This window comes from Erinaceus europaeus, chromosome 2 (genome assembly GCF_950295315.1).
Source record: "Erinaceus europaeus chromosome 2, mEriEur2.1, whole genome shotgun sequence".
Classification (NCBI taxonomy): Eukaryota; Metazoa; Chordata; class Mammalia; order Eulipotyphla; family Erinaceidae; genus Erinaceus; species Erinaceus europaeus.
Genome location: NC_080163.1, coordinates 5,726,479 through 5,745,953, shown reverse-complemented (window position 1 = coordinate 5,745,953; position 19,475 = coordinate 5,726,479). Strand labels below are relative to the sequence as shown.

Below are 19,475 nucleotides of genomic sequence, written 5' to 3'. Positions count from 1 at the left end.
CCTTCCTTCCTCCCTCCCTCCCTTTCTTTCTTTCTTTCTTCCTTTCTTTCTTTCTTTCTTTCTTTCTTTCTTTCTTTCTTTCTCTCTTTCTTTCTTTCTTTCTTTTTATTGCCTCCAGGGTTATCACTGGGGCTCAGTGCCAGCACTACAAATCCACTGCTCCTGGAGGCTATTTTTCCCATTCCGTTGCCCTTGTTGTGGTTGTTATTGATATTGTTGTTATAGGATAGGACAAAGAGAGGTTGAGAGAGGAGGGGAAGATAGAGAGGAGGAGAGAAAGATAGACACCTGCAGACCTGCTTCACCTCTTGCGAAGCGACCCCCCTGCAGGTGGGGAGCCGGGAGCTTGAACCGGGATCCTTGTGCCGGTCCTTGTGCTTTGCGCCATATTCACTCAACCTGCTGTGCTACCACCCAGCCGTCTTAGTCTCTTTCTATACAGAAATTAAGTGGGCTGCCAAGATAGCTCACTCTGACATGCAACTGCTTTGCTGTGTGTGTATGACCCAGGTTTGAGCCCGGGGCCCCATGGAGATTTAGTGCTGTGGTTTCTCTCTCTCTCTCTCTCCTTTCTTTTATTGGATACAGACAGAGAGAAATTGAGAAGGGAGGGGATGACAGAGAGGGAGAGACACCTGCAGCCCTGTTTCACCATTAATGAAACTCCCCCTCTAGTTGGGGAGCAGGGTCTCAAACCTGGGTCCTTTCACGTGATGATGTATGCTCTTACACCAGCTATGCTCCCTCCCAGTCCCCAAATTTTATTTATTTAAATTTTTAAAAAATTATTATTTATTTACTACTGGATAGAGATAAAGAGAAATTGAGGGGCCCAGTGGACGTACACCTGGTTGAATCCACATGTTACAGTGCACAAGGACCCACGTTCAAGCCTCTGGTCCCCACTTGCAGGAGGAAAACTTTAGGAGTGGTGAAGCAGTGTTGCAAGTGCCTCACTGTCTCTCTCCCTCTCTATCACCTCCTTCCCTCTTGATATCTGACTGTCTCTATCAAATAAAGATAATTTAAAAAAAAGACATAAAAGGAGAGATTGAGAGGAAAAGATAGGGAGGAAGAAGGACAGAGAGACATCTGCAGCCCTGCTTCATCACTCGCAAAGCTGTTCCCTCTACAGCTGGGGAGTAGGGGTTTGAACCCCGGTTCTTGTGCACTGTAATGTGTGCACTTAACCTGGTGTGTCACTGCCTGCCCCTTGTTTATTTGTTTGTTTATTTGTATATTTATTTATATTTTTATAATTATTATCTTTTAACCAGAGCACTGCTCAGCTCTAGTTTATGGTAGTACTCTGGGGCACTGAACCTGGGACTCTGGAGACCCAGGCATGAGAGTCTCATGCATAAACATTGTGCTATCTACCCCCACAAACAGTAGTAAAGGATATAAATCAATAGCCAGATGCTGGGTAAGGTCCTAGACAAAGGAGTTTGTGTCCCCTGGAGTCTGAGGTTGGGCCAGGATATTTATGTGGGGGGGGGGACAGGTACCCCTTGAACTAGGAGCTCTATGAACCTGTCTTCTTAGGATTCCATGGCAGCTGCGTTACACAGGCTGAGAGATCAGCTCTCTGGCCGTTCATGATTGATCAGTCACTGGCCTCCTCTCTCTCCCTTCCCTGGAAATGAGAGAGACAAAAAGTTCCATCTTCTCATCAGAGAGCTGGTTCCTTGGAAGCCAGTGCCCTGCCCCTGCCTGCTTTTGCAAAGTCCCCTCATTTGCATCAGAGCAGTTGTGCTGCCAAAGGGCTAGAACCTATTTCTCCTTTGTTTCCCTGAAATGATTTCAGGAACCCAGGCCCAGAGAAGGGAAATATTCTTACAAAAGATGCTTATGACAGTCTTCTCAGAGCGTTCCCAGGGTTTGGGGAGCCAAGAACCATGGACCAAAGCCAAAACATTTGTGTGGTCTTAAATCACAAGACACACATTAAAAAAAATTTTTTTTTTTTTTATAAAAAGGAAACACTGACAAGAACCATAGGATAAAAGGGGTACAACTCCACACAATTCCCACCACCAGAACTCCGTATCCCATCCCCTCCCCTGATCACTTTCCTATTCTTTATCCCTCAGGGAGCATGGACCCAGGGTCATTATGGGATACAGAAGGTGGAAGGTCTGGCTTCTGTAATTGCTTCCCTGCTGAACATGGGTGTATTTATTCCTTTTTGTTGCCCTTGTTTTATTGTTGTAGTTATTGCTGTTATTGATGTCATCATTGTTGGATAGGACAGAGAGAAATGGAGAGAGGAGGGGAAGACAGAGAGGGGGAGAGAAAGACAGACACCTGCAGACCTGCTTCACCGCCTGTGAAGTGACTCCCCTCCAGGTGGGGAGTCAGGAGCTTGAACCGGGATCCTTACGCTGGTCCTTGCATTTTGTGTCACGTGCGGTTAACCCGCTGGGCTAACGCCTGGCTCCCCCCCCCCTTTTTTTTAAAGTCATGAGTGAAACGGGAGAGTGATTGCAATGCATTCCAGGATTTAGGAGGCAGGAACTGAGAAGAAATTACAAAAAGGGATGGAGAATGGTCTAGAAGGAGGAGGAGGTGGGGGAGGAGGAGAAAGAATAGGAGGCAGGGAGTGACTTAGGAGAGGGAGTGCAGGACTTGCAAGTGTGAGCCCTGAGTTCATACTCAGCACCATGTGCATTCTGGTTCTCTCTCCCTCTCTCTTGTCAATAAATAGCAAATAGGCAGCCAGGCAGTGGTGCACCTGGTTAAACACACACATTACAATGCACAAGGACCCAGGTTCAAGCCCCTGGTCTCCATCTGCAGGGGGGAAGCTTCAAGAGTGTTGAAACAGGGCTGCAGGTGTCTCTCTGTCTCTTTCCCTCTCTATCTCCCCCTCCCTTCTCAATTTCTGACAGTCTCTATCCAATAATAAATACATTTAAAAAAGAAGAAAGAGAGAGAGAGAGAGAGACGGAGAAAGGACAGCAGCTGGGGAATGGTTCAGCCAGTAGATCTCAGGACTCACCTGACTGAGGTGTCCAGTCCAGTCCTTTCTTTAAAGGGTGCGGGGAAGGCATCTTGAAGTTCAATCTCCTCACTCACCTCCATCTTTGGGAATTCTCAAGAATAAGCCTCAGCCCTACACATTGTCCTACTGTGTGAAAGAGAGGAGGGGAGGCTGGGGAGTGGTCTGAGGTTTTTGAGGTGTGTGTATGTGGGGAGGGTGGGCGCCAGGCTTCCTGTTGTTCACCAGGGAGAAGTTGGGACAGAGACCAGCATAGGGCTCAGGTTTAAATTTTAATTAAATATATATATATATATATATATATATTCACTGTTATTCTGAATAAAGGAATGAAAAAGGAGGAAGAGAGAAGTAGAGAGAGAAAAAAAGAGAGAGAGATACCAGAGCACTGCCCAACTTATCCTTAAATTTAAATTGGGCATCTCAGCTCCCCTTTTTAAGACTTATTTAATTGGGGCAGCAGATAAAGTCTTGGACTCTGTCAAGTATGGGGTCCCAAGTTGAACCCCTGGCATCCATGTTCTTTCTCTCTCACCAAGTCATCACTCCAGAACATGGGATGCTGGGGATCGACCTTGGGGCCTCATGCTTGTAAGTCTGGAGTTCTTCTGTGTCACTTTCCAGGTTACTAGCACCTTAATTATATATTTATATATAATGTATTATATATAATATATATAACATATATTAAATTTAAATTATTTTCTTTGGACAGGCACAGAGACATTGAGGGGGGAACTGGAGGTAGAGGGGGGAGAAAGAGACACCTGTAGATCTGCTTTACTGGTTTGTGAAGCTTCCCCCTGCAGGTGGGGACGGGGGGCTGAAATCTGGGTCTTAGCACAATGTAATGTGTGCTCTCTGCCTGGTGTGCATGCCCAGCCCCATTATTATTATTATGATTAAAGATCTAGTTATCTAAGAGATAAAGAGAACCAGAAAGAGCATCACCATAGTGTATGGGATGGGGGGGACATTGGAACTCCATACCTCACACTTTATGTGGCAAGAAGAGGCCCCACCCCCAGCCAGAAATTCCCCAGCCCTGCCCCCCACCACACTCCCAGGGGCCCCAGAAGAAGCCCACTGTGGACTTTCACTTCTGCTTCCCCAGTGACCCAGGGCAAGTGGGGCAGTCCCAGCATAGCAGCCTGGTCTCTCTCTCTCTCTCTCTCTCACACACACACACACACACACACACACACACACACACTCCTGTCCCCCTTATCCTAAGGGGACACGTGCAGATGACAAACTCAGCCCAACCCCAGACAGGCCCCTGCCCCCCAGCCCTGGAAAATCTGGGTGTCTGAGTGGGTGAAGTGGGGTGGTCAGGCAAGAAGACAGAGCGTCTGGGTCTCAGGACCAGAAGTTGCATTCAGGTGCCAGCCCCAGCCCAGCTTCCGCCAGCCCTCCTCCCTCTGTTGCTTCCCCTTCTGCCCTGCCCAGGGACAGCCACAGAGTCTGGGGACAGCAGCCTGGTCCGGAGGGGTGTGGGCCTCCCCAGGCAGACATGCTCCTGCAGCTGCTGCTGGCCACACTGTGGGGCGGTGAGTGACCCCGGCCTGGGGTGGGAGTGGGGGCCCGGCTAGGGTTGGGGTGGGGTGGGGGGCCAGGCTGAGCCTCTGTCTCCCCGCAGGCTCCCGGGCTCTGGACACACGGTACCGGCTGCAGGTGCAGAGGGAGGTGAGGGTGCAGGAGGGGCTGTGTGTGCTGGTGCCCTGCTCCTTCTCCTACCCCCGGGATGGCTGGGATGACTCCACCCCGGCTCTCGGCTACTGGTACAAAGACAGCGGGGTCTCCATGGCTTCTGATTATGTGGTGGCCGTAAACAACCAAAAGAAATGGGTGCATTGGAGCACCCGGGACCGGTTCCAGCTGGTCGGTGACCCCCAGAGCATGAGCTGCTCCCTGCTGATCAAAGAAGCCAAGCGGGAGGACAGTGGACAGTACTACTTTCGGGTGGAGAGAGGCAGCAAAGTGAAGTTTAATTACAAAAACTTCGAGTTCTCTCTGGAAGTGACAGGTATGGAACAGGCTGGGCTGCAGTGCTGAGGGATGGGATCCTCTCCCTGTGGACCCTGCTTCTCCCCCAGGACTGGGCTGTGGGCACCACGGGGCACCCCCAGACCTCCACCCAGACCCCTGGTGCTAGGCCGGTGACCTCTCTGCACACAGCCCAGCCACAGGAGCCAGACGTCTACATCCCAGAGACCCTGGAGCCTGGGCGCCAGGCGACGGCCATCTGTGTGACCAGAGGCAGCTTTGAGGGCTGCCCTACTCCCACTGTCTCCTGGAGGGGGGCTGCCTTGTCTTCCCTGGAGCCGGGGACCCCCCACTTCTCAGTGCTCACCCTCACACCCAGCCCCCAGGACCACGGCAGCAGCCTCACCTGCCGGGTGGAATTTTCCAGAAGGGGCGAGAGTGCAGAGAGGACGGTGCAGCTGAATGTGGCCCGTGAGTCTGGGGGGGGGGGGGGGAACACCAGGCCCACAACTTGGGGGGGCACCAATGGGGCTCTGAGACTCCCCCTGCAGGCGGGTGAATAGCTCACCTGGGTAGTGAGCGGCTTTGCTGTCTACGGGGACCAAGCCTGGCCCCACAGCACTGGAGGAAGCTTTGGAGCTGTGGTCTCTCTATCTATCTCTATCTATCCCCCTCTCTCCCCCTCTCTCCCCCCTCTTTCCCCCCCTCTCTCCCTCTCTCTCTACTTCTCTCTCTTTCCATTTCTGCTTTGAATCAGCTGATCTCTTTCTAACTGATAAAGTCAACCCAGAGTAGTGAAGCCCTATGAGTGATCAAAAGGACAAGAAACTCCCATCTGGTTTACGGTCCCCTGCCCCAAACCAGCTTCCTCTTTGCAGATGCCCCCAGGAACCTGGAAATCAGCATTTCCCTTAATTCAGCAGGTACTGAAGGTCAGGGTGGGACAGGGCTGGGCAATTTGGGGTGAGGGTGGGGAATGGGGCTCCTCCTCACTGCCCCCCCCATCTCCCTCTCTGTCTGCAGCTGTGGAGCCCCAGACAAGAGGCTCAGAGCTCTCCCATCTGGACGCCAGGCAAGGCCAGGCCCTGCGGCTGCTGTGTGAGGCTGAGAGCCTGCCCCCTGCCATTCTGAGTTGGACTCTGGGGGGCCGGGTCCTCTCCTGGTCGCAGCCCTGGGGCCCCCGCGGCCTGGCGCTGGAGCTGCCCTCACTGAAGGCAGGGGACTCGGGGATATACACCTGCACAGCCGAACACAGGCTGGGCTCCCTGAGCCGCACTCTGGAGCTCTCTGTGCAGTGTGAGTGTCGGGCCACCTGCTGCGATGCTCACTGTGGGGGGGGGGGGAGCTGGCTGGGCTGTGAGGGCTTTTCACAGGGAGCTGGTGATGGGGGTCTCTCTGTCTGTGGTCCCCCACGCTCTGAGATTGCTGGCTCCCCAGCTTCATGGAGGGGAGGGGCTTGAACAGACAAATAGGGCGTCTGAGGATGTGAGAGTTCATCAGTAGAGACCAGTGCACTGCTCAGCCCCCTGCATGTCCTGTGCTCCACCACTCTGAGCTTTCTCCCCTGTTAAGACTTGCTGGGCACTGGGAGCAAGTGGAAACACCGCCACCACCACTCCCTGAGGATGGCAGGATGCTCTGTGTGCTCTTCGTGGTGACAGGTCTTTTCTGATGCGTCTTAAATCCCACCCTGCTGCTAGGTCTTGAAGGAAACATCAGGAGCACATCCCGGGGTGTTGAGTTCCAGGGCGATGGCCTCCAGGACCTCTGGGAGGACATTGAAGAGAGGGCTTAGAGGGTGACTATCACCTCCTTTAGAGAAGGAAAGCACAGTATTGAGCAGGGTCATTACCGTGACAACAGCTAACAGGGGAGCCACAGGTTAAGAGAAAGGAACAGAGTGCCCTGAGCCTGGGTCAAAGGACACAGGTGGTCCCTTTACACCTTAAGAGAATGCAGACTCTCCTCTCTGCCTGGCTGAGAGTATGAAGGGCAGGGCCTAGGAACAGCGATCCAGAGCTCTTAAGGAATCTGACATCAGTTTTGAATTTCTACTTGAGGTCATCCCATATGTTTCTATTGTTGTGTTCAAAGCCTTTGAACTTCTTATTTTTAGTTCTCTTACTTCTTAGTTTTCTCTAGTTCATTCTCCTTCTTGATAATTCTGTTTTCTACCTCAGTTATTCTGTTCTTGTACCCCTCATCAGTGTTCTATAGCAAAACTATTGTTTTACCCTGTTCAGATACTGTATTAGCTTGTTCAGCTAGTTGTGCTCTTAACTCAGCTATTTCAGCTTCCAGCTCTCTAATTACCTTGAGATACAAGTGTTTTCTTTCAGGGTCTCATTTGTTGTTTCCCCATTCCCGATGATATTACCTTCAAAAGCTTTCCTTATTCCTGGGATGAGTGCATTAATTAGTGTCTGGATATTGTCCTCATTATTATTTGCTTCTAGATTGTTGGGTTGTTGTTTTTTTTTTTTTTCTGGGCTTGTGTCCTGGTTCATTTCTGCAATGTTCTTTTTATTTTTGGACATTATAGTTGGTGTGTTATGAAATTTGTGTCCTGGGTGTTGGTAGTGTGAGGTGGTTTCTGTTGAATGGATTCCTGGACACCTAAAGCTGGTCGCCCTTGGCCTTTGGTGTGTTTCAGGAATGGCTGGAGCTGTTAGTCTGATGTTGACACAGCTGCTTTTGGAAAGGCCTCTTGTGTTCAAATTCAAGAAGGAAGTGGATGATTAGAACAGCAGGACGGTACCTTCTTATGCTGAGTACAGTCTCTACTTGAGTTTAGTTTCTTCCCCAAGACACAAGGCAGTCCTCTGAGATGCCAGATGGGTGCCCTACAGTTCAGCTCAGTTCTGACCTCTCTACCCAGAGATAGAATCAGTTCCTCCAAGACTGCCCCTACTTCAGATGCCAATCACAAGTCCAGCCTGCCACTTGACATCTCCTCTCTCTCTTTCTTTCTCACCTACGTAATTCTGCTGCCACTGGACTGACCTTTTACATTCATTTTTCATTTCAGGGAGAGGGAGAAAGACAGAGATAGAGATAAAGAGATGAAGAGATACCACAAGCACTGTTCCACCATCTGTGGAGCGGCTCTGGGTGCCACTGTGATCTTTTGTGGTGCTAGGGCTTGAACCTGGGGCCTTGACCGTGGTAAGGGCTCTACTTTAAGATATAAGCGACCTCCTGGCCCCCGTTGCCTGTGTTTCTGACCTACCAGTTCTAAACGAAAAATTTCTACCCCACCCACCTTGGGTCCCATTAGTTATCTGAGGTAGTTCAAGAATCCAGGGAAACCTCTCATCCATTTATTATAGAAGGATGTGGTAACAGAAACCGGTGAAGACCCAAAGGGAAAAGACACAAAGTGTAGGGGTTGAGGGGGGGTGTGGAGTTCCCAAGCTCTCTCCCACACTTCCATACCCTCAACCAATCCAGGAGCTCTCCAGTCCACCCATCTGGGGTTTTGGCAAAACTTCATTGCACAGGTGGGGTTGATTAAATCATGAGTCATTGGTTATTCATTTAAACTCTTCCTTTTCCCCTGTATCAATTTTGGGGGAGAGGTAATGGCAGGGAGGAGGACAGGGACTTTGGAGACCTCCAGCATTCTTGCCTCCCTGAGGTCAGCAGGTGAGACTGAGAGTTGCAGCCTCTGCTCAGGGGTGGTTGAAAGGGTTTTGCTGTGAATCTTGAGGCAGATATAATTCAGAAGATTTTGTAGAGACTTCTTTTTTAAAAAAAGTTTTTTATTAGTGATTTAGTAATGATTAACAATATTGTAAGATAACCGCGGTACAATTCCTACCATCAGAGTTCTGTGTCCCACCCCCTCCATTGGAAATTTCCCAATTATTTATCCCTCTGGGAATATGGACCAAAATTCTTTATGGGTTGCAAAAAGTGGAAGGTCTGGCTTCTATAATTGCTTCTCTGCTGGACATGGACATTGATAGGTGGATTCATACCTGCCCCACCTCCCCAGCTGTTTCTTTTCTTTCTTTTTTAAAGTTATTATTACTTTTTTTGGTTAGTGAGACTATTATTATTAATTATTATTATTTTTATTATTATTATTACTAGAGCGTTACTCAACTCTGGCTTATGGTGGGTCTGGTTACTGGACCTGGGGGTTGAACATGTTGTGCCTCAAGCATGAAAGTCTTTTTGCATAACCATTATGCTGTCTCCTCAACCTATTTTATTTGTTTTCTTTTTTTTATTGTTCAACATTTTTTTAAATATATTTTTTCTTTATTGGAAAATTAATGTTTTACAGTTGACAGTAAATACAACAGTTTGTACATGCATAACATTTCTTATTTTTCCATACAACAATACAACTCCCACTAGGTCCTCTGCCATCCTGTTCCAGGACCTGAATCACTCCACTCACCCACCCACCCACCTCAGAGTCTTTTACTTTGGTGCAATACACCAACTCCAGTCGAAAGTTATGCTTAGTGTTCTCTCTTCTGATCTTGTTTTTCAACTTATGCCTATGAGTGAGATCATCCCATATTCATCCTTCTATTTCTGACTTATTTCACTTAACACGGTTTCTTCAAACTCCATCCAAGATGAGATGAAGAAGGTGAAATCACCAGTTTTACTCTGTGTTTCTATTAATATATCGCTGTAGCTCTTTCAGTAGATGTTTGATGTATTTACATGGCCTCTCCTTGGATACATAGATGTTGGTAGTTATTACGTCCTCTTGATTGATTGATCCTCTGAGCACTAAGTAATGCCTATCCCTATCATTTTAAATTTTATTTATTTTAAGGTCTATCATGTCAGATATGAGCATAGCTGTTCCTGTCCTTTTTTGTGGTGCATTGGCTTGTATGATAGTTTTCTATCCTTTCACTTTGAGTCTATGTTTGTCTTGTTGAGTTAGCTCGGATTCCTACAAACAACATATGGTTGGACTGTGTTTTCTGATCCATCTTCCTACTCTCTGTGTCTTTTAATAGATGAATTCGGGCCACTGACATTTATTGATATCAAAGACTGAAGATATTTTAATGCCATTCTTGTAGAGTTTTAGAGTGTTCTGATATATGGTCTGTTTATGATGGTATGACTGTTTACAGGAGATCTTTTAGAACTTCTTTCAGGGCAGGCTTGGTGATAGTTGATTCCTTCAACTGTTGCTTGTCTTAGAAGGTTTTTATGCCTCCATCTAGTCTGAATGACAGTCTAGCAAGATACAGTATTCTTGGTTGAAAACCTTTCTCATTGAGCACTCGATAGATATCTTGCCATTCTCTTCTGACCTGTAGTGTTTGTGTGGAGAAGTCTGCTGCTAATCTTATGGGTTTTCCTCTGTAGTTGACTCTTTATTTTTCTCTTGCAGCCTTCGGGATCATTTCTTTATCCTTATTCCTTTCCATTCTAAATATGATGTATCTTGGTGTCTTTAAGTCTGGGTTAATTCTGTTTGGGACCCTTTGGGCTTCCTGAACCTTTATGTGTTTTATGCTGTCTAGACTAGGAAGTTCTCAGCTATTATGTCCTGTAGAATTCTTTCTTCTCCTCCCTCTCTTTCTTCCTCTGGTAAGCCAATAATGCGTATATTATTTTTTTTGAAGTCACCCCATATGTCTCTATTGTTTTCAGTATATCTTAATCTCTTTTTGAGATCTCTTACTTATTTCTTAGTTTTCTCTAATTCATCCTCAATATTGCTAGTTCTGTTTTCTGTCTGAGTTATTCTATTTTCTCTCCCCTCTGTTGTTATCTGTAGCTCAGCTATTTTGTTACCCTGTTCTGATACTGTATTACCTTGTTAAGCTAGTTGTGCTCTTAACTCAACTATTTCAGCTTTCAGCTCTCTAATTACCTCAAGATAGTTAGTGCTGTCTTTCAGAGTCTCATTTGTTGTTTCTGCATTTCTGATGACAATTCTTATTTTTTTTAAAGATTTTATTTATTCATGAGAAAGATAGGAGGAGAGAAAAAGAACCAGACATCACTCTGGCACATGTGCTGCTGGAGATCGAACTTGGGACCTCATGTTTGAGAGTCCAAAGCTTTATCACTGCGCCACCTTTCAGGCCACTTCTGATGACAATTATTTCAAACTCTGCCCTTACTCCTGTGACTGATTCTGCAGCTAACATTTGGATATTGATCTCATTCTTGTGTGTTTTTGCCTTTGGGGGGCTTTTAGCTGGACTTTTGTCCTAGTTCATTTCTCCAATGTTTCTCCTTGGTTTAACCATTATTATAGTGTGTCATGAGGTCCTTCTCACAGTATTTTTCAGTCCACTGATGACTCTTGCCTGGATTGACTTGTGTCTGAGTAAGGTACTTAAAGAGTTCACAGTTGTGGAAATTAACAGTTGTTTCAAGGTTATCTCAACCTTTGAGCTGAAGAACAGTGGCTGTTAAAGCCTCCTTTGTTCTTTTTCTTCCCTGTAGGCTATAGTAGGTAGCCTGAGGGCTTTTTACTGGTGACTTGGTGGGTTTCCAAAGTAGTCTCATCTTGTTCCAGTCTCAGGTGATCTGATATTCCTTGTTCTTTGGAGAAGTTTCTCAACTGGGCAGGCTGGAGGTCTGGGCAGAATTGTGGTGTCTGGATGCTCTGGTGATTTGGTCCATTTTATTTGGTTTTTTTTTTTTCTTTACAAACTCTTGTATTGAGGTATAATGGTGTTTTTTTGTTGTTTGTTTTTGTTTTTGTTTTGTCACCAGGGTTATCAATGCTCCAGGTGGTTTCCCTCATTTTTTCCCCTTTGATTGGCAAAAGATTGAGAGACAGGAAGAGAGAGATACACCTGCAGACCTACTTCCCTGATTTTGAAGCTTTCCCCCGCAGGTGGGGACAGGCTTGAACCAGAGTCCTGAGGCATAGAAACATGTGCATTCAATCGAATGCACCACTATGCATTCGAAATGCACAACTAAAAAAAGTTGTATTTTTATGAAAGAGAGTTCAGAATACTCCTCTGTGCTGGTATCTGCAGCAGTTGGGTCAAAGCAAGAGTGCAAGACCACCTCTCTATCTCCAGGCCCTTTGCTTATTTATTTATTAAAAATTCTTTAATAAGGAGTTATGTTAAGTCATAAAGAGAAAGAAGACTATGGTATGATACCCTCATAAACAGAAGTTGAGAAAGAAGAACAGAGAGAGAAATGCAAAGTAGAATTTGACTGAGTTTGGAGTATAGTACCAAAGTAAAAAAATTCTGGTGGGGGAGATAGATAGGCTGTTCAGCTCCACATTATGAGGGTAGGGGTAGGGACACAGACCTTTGGTGGTGGGTTTATATATATAATTTATTTTATGGGTGGGGGTAGGTAGCATAATGGTATGCAAAGAGACTCTCATGTTCGAGGCTTCACAATCCCAGGTTCAATCCTCAGCACTACTGTAAGCCAGAGCTGAGCAGTGCTCTAGTAGAAGAAAATTTTGTTTTTGTTGTTGTTGTCTTATTGAATGGAGGTGGAAACTATAGCACTGCTCAGCTCTGGCTTATGGTGGTGCTGGGGTTGAACCTGGAACTTTGGAGCCTCAGGCATGAAAGTCCTTTTCATAACCACTATGCTATTTCTCCTTCCCTAATCATTTTTTTAAAAGAGGCAGTGAGAGACAGGCAGAGAGAAGGAGGTAGCAAAGTACTCCTCCACCATCCAGAGTTTACCTGGCCACTCCCATATGGAGTTGACGGGCACTCACGACCTCACACATGGGAGGAGTGGGGGGCCTCTAATGCTGAACCCCAACCCCAACCCCACCCCCAATTCCAAGGGAGCTCCATGCCAGCAGGAGGGACAAGGCCCAAAGGTGTGTGTGTGTGTGCGTGTGTGTGTGTGTGTGTACACATGTACACATATGTATGCATCTATTTGATCTTATAAGTCTCAATATCACAGGAGCCAGTCCCTCTTGCCTGTCTGTTCCCATAGGCTTTTGGTGTCACCCATGGGGTGAGCCTCTCGGTGGGTGATTCAGGTCTCCCTGAGGTTTGCAGGAAGACTCCCCTTCCCCCAGCACAGCCCCTGCTCCCTAGTCTGTGTCCTCAGGACCTGGTGTCTATTTCAGATGCCCCACAGAACCTGACAGTGACAGTGACCAGAGGAAGCAGTACAGGTGAGAGGAGATGGGGGGGTGAGGAGGGAGGAGGACCCCCTACACACACACACACACCAGTCTGCTCCCACCTCACACCTGCTCCTCCCTTTTCTCCTCTAGTCCTGGAAGATCTCAGAAATGGTGACACACTGGAAGTCCTGGAGGGCCAGAGGCTGCGGCTGCACTGCCAGGCCCAGAGTCACCCTGCCGCCAGGCTGAGCTGGGAGCAAGGGGACCGCATGCTGAGCTCCCCCCAGCCCCTGGGGGTCCTGGAGCTGCCTGGCGTGGGGAAGGAGCAGGAGGGGGAGCTCACCTGCTTGGCGCAGAATGAGCTGGGCTCCCTCAGCATCTCCCTAGGCCTCTCTGTGGTCTGTGAGTGTGGGAGTTCCTGGGGAAAGACTCTGGGGTCTGGATGAGGGTGGGCTGTGGACCAACACTGAGCTGCAGAAGGTGGACCCCAAGATCCTGGGGAGGGAAAGGTGTGCTCTCATCTCCTCTGGTCCTCTGTGAGTGTGAGGGGACTGGGGGAGCACCCCAGAATGGGGTGGGGGACTGGAGACCCAATGTTGGGGTCCCAAGGGTGGACCCCAAGGTCCTGGGAAAGGAGGGGTACTCTGACCTCCCCTGAGCCTCTGTGGATGTGGGTGGGGGATCTGGAAGCAGACCCTGGGGTCTGTACAGGGCACCCTGGGGGGCCAATACTGGGTCAAAAGGGTAAATCCCTGGGTCTTGGGGAAGGAGGGGAAGTCTGTCCTTCTCTGAGCCTTGGCAAGTCTGTGTGTGTATGTGTGGTGATGGGGGACACCTGAGGGGTCCCCAGGATCTTGGGATGGTTTGTAGCCTCTGACTATGTCCTCCCTTTCCTCAGCTGCCCCCCCTAGTTGCTGGGCCCCTGAATTCCTTCTATCCATGGTCTGTTAGTGAATGAGGGACTCTTGGGGCCCCAAAGGCCTGGAGAGGGGCCCCCTGATCCTCTCTTTTCTCCCATTTCTCCCCGCAGCTGCCCCCCACCTTCAGGGCCCCTCCTGCTCCTGGGAGGACGAGGTTCTGTGCTGCAGCTGCTCCTCCCGGGCCTGGCCGGCTCCCACACTGCGCTGGCAGCTGGGGAACCAGACCCTGGAGGTCACCTCCAATGACACCGTCCAGGTCACCATCAGCTCCGGGGGGCCCTGGGCCAATGGCACCCTGAGCCTCCATAGGGAACTGGGTGCCGGCTTGAGACTCAGCTGCGAGGCCAGGAACACCTATGGGGAGCGGAGCACGGGGGTCCTGCTAATTCCAGGTATGTGGGGGGGGGGCTATGGGGTGTCCTCAGAGGCAGGAGGGAGGCTGAGTGGTCAGCAGGCAGGGCCCCGTGTTTGGAGCAAAAACTGGGACCCAGGCATCCAAGGCTAGGGGTGCTGATGCTTAGTGTTGGTGCAGCTGGGATTTTAGAAGGAGATGGAAAGGAGGTTCAGGGGAACCCTTTGGACTGCAGCCAAGCTGGTGGCCCCAGTGCCCAAGGTGGGAGGTGGGAGGTGGGGGTCCCAGTGCCGGGTCCCAGTGATGTTTCTTCTGCAGATGAGAAGGGTCTCCCCTCAAAGACATTCTCTCACGGCATCTTCCTGGGGATGGGTGTCACCACCTTCCTTTTCCTCTGCCTCATCTTGGTCCTGTGAGTGACAAGGGGAGGCAGGACAGGGTGTGAGCTGGGCCCCCTGGGACAGGGGAGGGGGCAGGACCCTCACAGAGCCACACCCCCCCCCACATCTGCTCAGCGTGAAGACCCTGAGGAGGAAAGGGAGCCTGGCAGAAAAGGACAGACTCTCCCGCAGAAGCACCATCTTGGATTATGTCAACGTGTTCCCTGGAGCGGGTGCCCTAGTGAGTGTCTCCCACCCCAGCCAGCCTGCCCCGCCTGTCTCCCTCTTTTTCAAAGCCAGGCCCCCTTCTCTGACCCCTTCACTCCACCTCCCCTCCACCTGGGGCGTGAACCGAGGAGGGAAAAGTTCTCCCCTAGAATGAGACCTTAACGTAGTAGAGTCACTCCCTGCCCAGCCCCCAGCCCTGCCTCCTCTTCCCTGGGGAGCTGGCTGGATGTTAGTGTCAGGTGTGTGGCACTCTTCTGCTCCAGACCCTCAAGTTCTGAGTCTGATCCCTAGCCACACAAGTCAGAGTGATGAAAAGATTGTATTTATTCATTAATGAGAAGGAGGAGGATGGGGAGGGGGAGGAAGAGGAGGAGGAAGAGGAGGAGGAAAGGGAAGGGGAGGAAGGGGTGGAGGAAGAGGAGGAGGAGGAAGGGAAGGGAGAGGAAGAGGGGGAGGAAGAGGAGGAGGAGGGGGAGGAAGAGAAGAATGAGGAGGAGAAGCAGGAAGAGGAGGAGGAGAAAGATGAGGATGAGTAGAAGGAAGAGGAGAAGGAGGAGGGGAGGAGAAGCAGGAAGAGGAGGGGGGGGGAGGGGCATGTGTGATGCTGGACCAGCCAGACTCCACACCTCAAGCTTCAGGGTACAGCATCTCACCCACACCACCTTCTGGGCTGCAGCGATTTCTCTCTGTCGCTAGGAGAAATAAGCCTCATTTTTCAAATGAAATTTTATCATTTTTCATTTCTATCATTGCCATTAGGGCTCAGTACCTACACAATAAATTCTCTGTTCCTGGTGGCTTTTTTTTTATATATACATAGACAGAAACTGAGAGAAAAGGGCGATAAGAGTGAGAAACACTTTCAGCTCCCTTTACCTCTCGTGAAGCTTTCTTCCTGCAGCTGGAGACTGGGGGCTTGAATCTGAGTCCTTGCACACGGTAACATGCACACATTACTGAGTGTGCCACCACCCAGCCTTGATTCTTTTATTTATTTTATTATTATTATTATTTTTTTTACTTCCACCAGGGTTACCACTGGGACTCCGTGCCAGCATTACGAATCCACCACTCCTGGTGGCCATATTTCCTTATTTTCCTTTCCTTACTATTTTTTTTATTTACTAGATAGGACAGAGGGAAATTGAGAGAGGAGGGGAGATAGAGACAGAGAGAGAAAGATAGACACCTACAGACCTGCTTCACCGCTTGTGAAGCTTCCTCCCGGCAGGTGAGGAGAGGAGGCTCAAACCCAGGTAGGTCCTTGCGCTTGGTAATATGTGCGCTTAATCAGGTGCACCACCTCCTGGCACCTGAATCTCTCTCTCTCTTTTTTTTTTTTTCACAAAAGAAGTTGGAACCACGAAGCCATTCAGTGGTACCATATGTGTGCAAAGACTTGAGTTTATTCTCTGGAACCTCATTCAGAAGAAAGCTACTGCTCTCTTTCTCTCCCTCTCCCTTGAGTTTATTCTCTGGAACCTCATTCAAAAGGAAGCTATTGTTCTCTCTCTCTCTCCCTTGAGTTTATTCTCTAGAATCCCATTCAAAAGAAAGCTACTGCTCTCTCTCTATCTCTCCTTCTCCCTCTCCCTCTCTCTCTCCCTCCCTCTTTCTCCCTCTCTCTCTCCCTCTCTCTTTCTCCCTTGAGTTTATCCTCTGGAATCTCATTCAAAAGAAAGCTACTGCTCTCTCTCTCTCTCTAAGATCCCTGTACCTCTCCCTCCCTCTCCCTCTCCCTCCCTCGCACTCTCCCTGTCTCCCTCCCTTGCCCTCTCCCTCTCTCCCCTCCCTCTCTCCCTCCCCCCTCCCTCTCCCCCTCCTTCTTTCCCTCCCCCTCTCCCTCTCCCTCTCCCTCTCTCCTCCTCCTCCCCCTCCCTTTCTCACACACACACACACCTGAACTGGTCACACAGACCTGTAGCTACATAGCTTCCTTGATAAGCCATGGAGGCGGAAAGCAAGTGAGCAGTGGGCTGGGTGGTGAGAGGGGCCGCAGGGCAGCGTCCATGGTGCTGGAGCACTGTCTGTCTGGGATGCAGTGAGTGGTGACAGTTTCTCAGATCCGCTGGACCCACTCACTAGGGCAGCCACAGCTCCAACCACATGCCTTGCTTCCTGTTTGCTTCCACCCCAAGATGCTCTTGGAGAGCAGGGATTTTGGCTTTCTCCCTGACGTAGCTCAGTGTTCCCAGTCACTGCTTGGATGTTGTAGACTATTTGTGGAAGGAAGGAAGGAAGGAAGGAAGGAAGGAAGGAAGGAAGGAAGGAAGGAAGGAAGGACTAATGGTCCTTTTCCCCTTAGGCTCGGAACCGGAAGGCCAAACCAAGCAGTCCTTCCATGCCCCCTCCTCCAAGTGCTCCTCCAAGTGCTCCCTCCCCGGAAGCTCAGAATCAGCAGAAGGAGCACCACTACGTTCCCCATGGTCCTCTGGGGCCTGGGCCATCCACGCAAGCCGCAGAACCAGGGAGCCCTGATGAGGTTCAGTACGCGACCCTGAACTTTCCGGGCCTGCGACCCTGGGAGGCACAGCAGCCCAGGGTCAGCCACGCGGACTACGAGGCGATCAAGTTCCACTGAAGCCACAGGACTGGAAGAATGAGAAAAGGCCAAGCTGACAGGAAAAGGAATGTGGAGGCAAAGTCTCTTTCTTCCTTTCTCCTTCCTTCCTCCCTCCCTCCCTCCCTTCCTTCCTTCCATTCTTTTGTTCTTCCTCTCTCTCTCTCTCTCTCTCTCTCTCTTTCTTTCTTTTTGCCTCCAGGGTTATTTCTGGGGCTCAGTGCCTGCACCACAAATTCACTGCTCCCGGAGGTTATTTTTTCCCCCTTTTGTTACCCTTGTTGTTTTATCGTTGTTGTGGTTATTATCATTGTTGTTATTGATGTTGTTGTTGGATACAACAGGGAGAAATGGAGAGAGGAGGGGAAGACAGAGAGGGGGAGAGAAAGACAGACATCTGCAGACCTGCTTCACCGCCTGTGAAGCGACTCCCCTGCAGGTGGGGAGCCAGGAGTTTGATCCCTGAGCTGGTCCTTGCACTACCTCCCGACCCCCTTTTTCTTTTTCTTCCTTTCTTCCTCTCTTTCTTTCTTTCTTTCTTTCTTTCTTTCTTTCTTCTTTCTCTCTCTCCTCCTTCCTTCCTTAATTTCTTTCTTTCTTTCTTCCTTCCTTAATTTCTTCCTTAATTTCTTTCTTTCTTTCTTTCTTTCTTTCTTTCTTTCTTTCTTTCTTTCTTTTTCTTTCTTTCTTATTCTTTATGTAACACAGGGAAATGAATCCATGACCTTGTGTTTACATAACATCACCTCTGAGCAGCAGCTTCTTCCTTCTTTTCTTTATTTTCTTGAGTGAGATAGAGGGTCAGAAACCATCCAGGGAGTTTCCTCAGTGTGGCCTGGATGCCCCTATGTGGTGCTGGGATTCAAACCCAGGGCCCTGCCCCATTATCAGGAGTGCACCTCACCAGATGAGTTATCTCCTGGCCCTTGTTTCTTGTTTTTAAATCCTGAAAGCATGAGTCATCCTGCCCAAGACCTGAGCATTGTCAACTAGGCAAATCTCTGAGAGTGACCTTCTCCCCAACATGGGATGGTGAGGAGCCAGGAGAGACCCCAGCCACCTCCCACGCTGGTCACTGCATCGCCCAAGCTCTCAGGACCAGGAGAGCCCAGAATGGTGATTACAAACCAACATCTTGACAGCAATGCTGAACTGACCTGTCAGGTTATTTTCATGCCACCGGTGTGAGCCGTGTGTCTGTGTGTCAAATGGTGGAGGGAAACATAACTAAATAAAAAGAATGCTTCACGACTCATGGAAAAGATTGGAGAATCCAGCTGCAGCATTCAAATGCTGAAGTCACGTGGCCCGTGGCCTGCAGAGTGGGGCTGCAGAACCTGACATAGGAGGCAGCAGGCCCTTTCTAGGAAAAGAGATGGTGATCTGCCTGTTGCCTGCCTGCTTCTGCAGAAGCAGAAGTGGAGGTCCAGCAGGGTCTCACCAAGGTGAACGTGGCTGCTGCAGGGGTCGGCCGTGGGATGTTCCCAGGGTGGTAAGGGGCAGGAAGGGGCAGGAGGGGGAAAAGGTGAGTCTAGGGAGCAGCAAACAGAAGGGTTGGGGGCAAGGGGCGGGGTGGGGTGCACATGGAACAGAGTGGAGAACAAACTGTGGCCCAGGAAACAGACATCAGATCTGTCTGTGAGGGGCCCCGTTCTGCCCAGATTGTGCCAGGGTGCTGCTCTGCCTTCTCGCTTTTTCTTATTCCATGTGAAGCGCTCTCTCTCTCTCTCTCTCTCTCTCTCTCTCTCAACTCAATATATTATTTTTTTCAGATGGAAATAGAGAGGCAGAGATAGACTGAAAGAGACCACAGCACTCCAGTGTGGTGGCAGCCAGATTCAAACCTGGGTTGCGCCCCTTCCACAGCAGTGCACCATCCTAAGGAATTACTTTGCTGGCCCAGTAAGGCACAGTCTTCCTTTAAAAAGAAAAGACAGAGCCGGTGAAATAGCTCCTTGGACAGTGTGCTACTCGGCTTTGTGTGTG

The 19,475-nt window shown here is 49.4% G+C and overlaps 2 protein-coding genes across 3 annotated transcripts in view; one reads left to right on the top strand and one right to left on the bottom strand.

Moving 5' to 3' along the window:
- SPACA6 (sperm acrosome associated 6) overlaps positions 1 to 19,475 on the bottom strand; it is a 231,142-nt gene that overhangs the window by 197,767 nt on the left and 13,900 nt on the right. The window lies entirely within an intron of this gene.
- On the top strand, positions 4,203 to 18,753 carry SIGLEC10 (sialic acid binding Ig like lectin 10). 2 transcript variants are annotated; one of them, XM_060175373.1, is made up of 11 exons: positions 4,205 to 4,551; positions 4,641 to 5,027; positions 5,180 to 5,458; positions 5,866 to 5,910; positions 6,011 to 6,283; positions 13,050 to 13,097; positions 13,200 to 13,451; positions 14,080 to 14,361; positions 14,640 to 14,733; positions 14,837 to 14,942; positions 17,235 to 18,753. In XM_060175373.1, exons 1-11 carry the CDS (start codon positions 4,515 to 4,517, stop codon positions 17,508 to 17,510), a joined length of 2,079 nt encoding a protein of 692 aa, XP_060031356.1. In that variant the 5' UTR covers positions 4,205 to 4,514; the 3' UTR covers positions 17,511 to 18,753. The 2 variants fall into 2 exon arrangements, with proteins under 2 accessions (XP_060031366.1, XP_060031356.1); XM_060175383.1 differs by lacking the exon at positions 5,180 to 5,458 and having other exon boundaries at positions 4,203 to 4,551.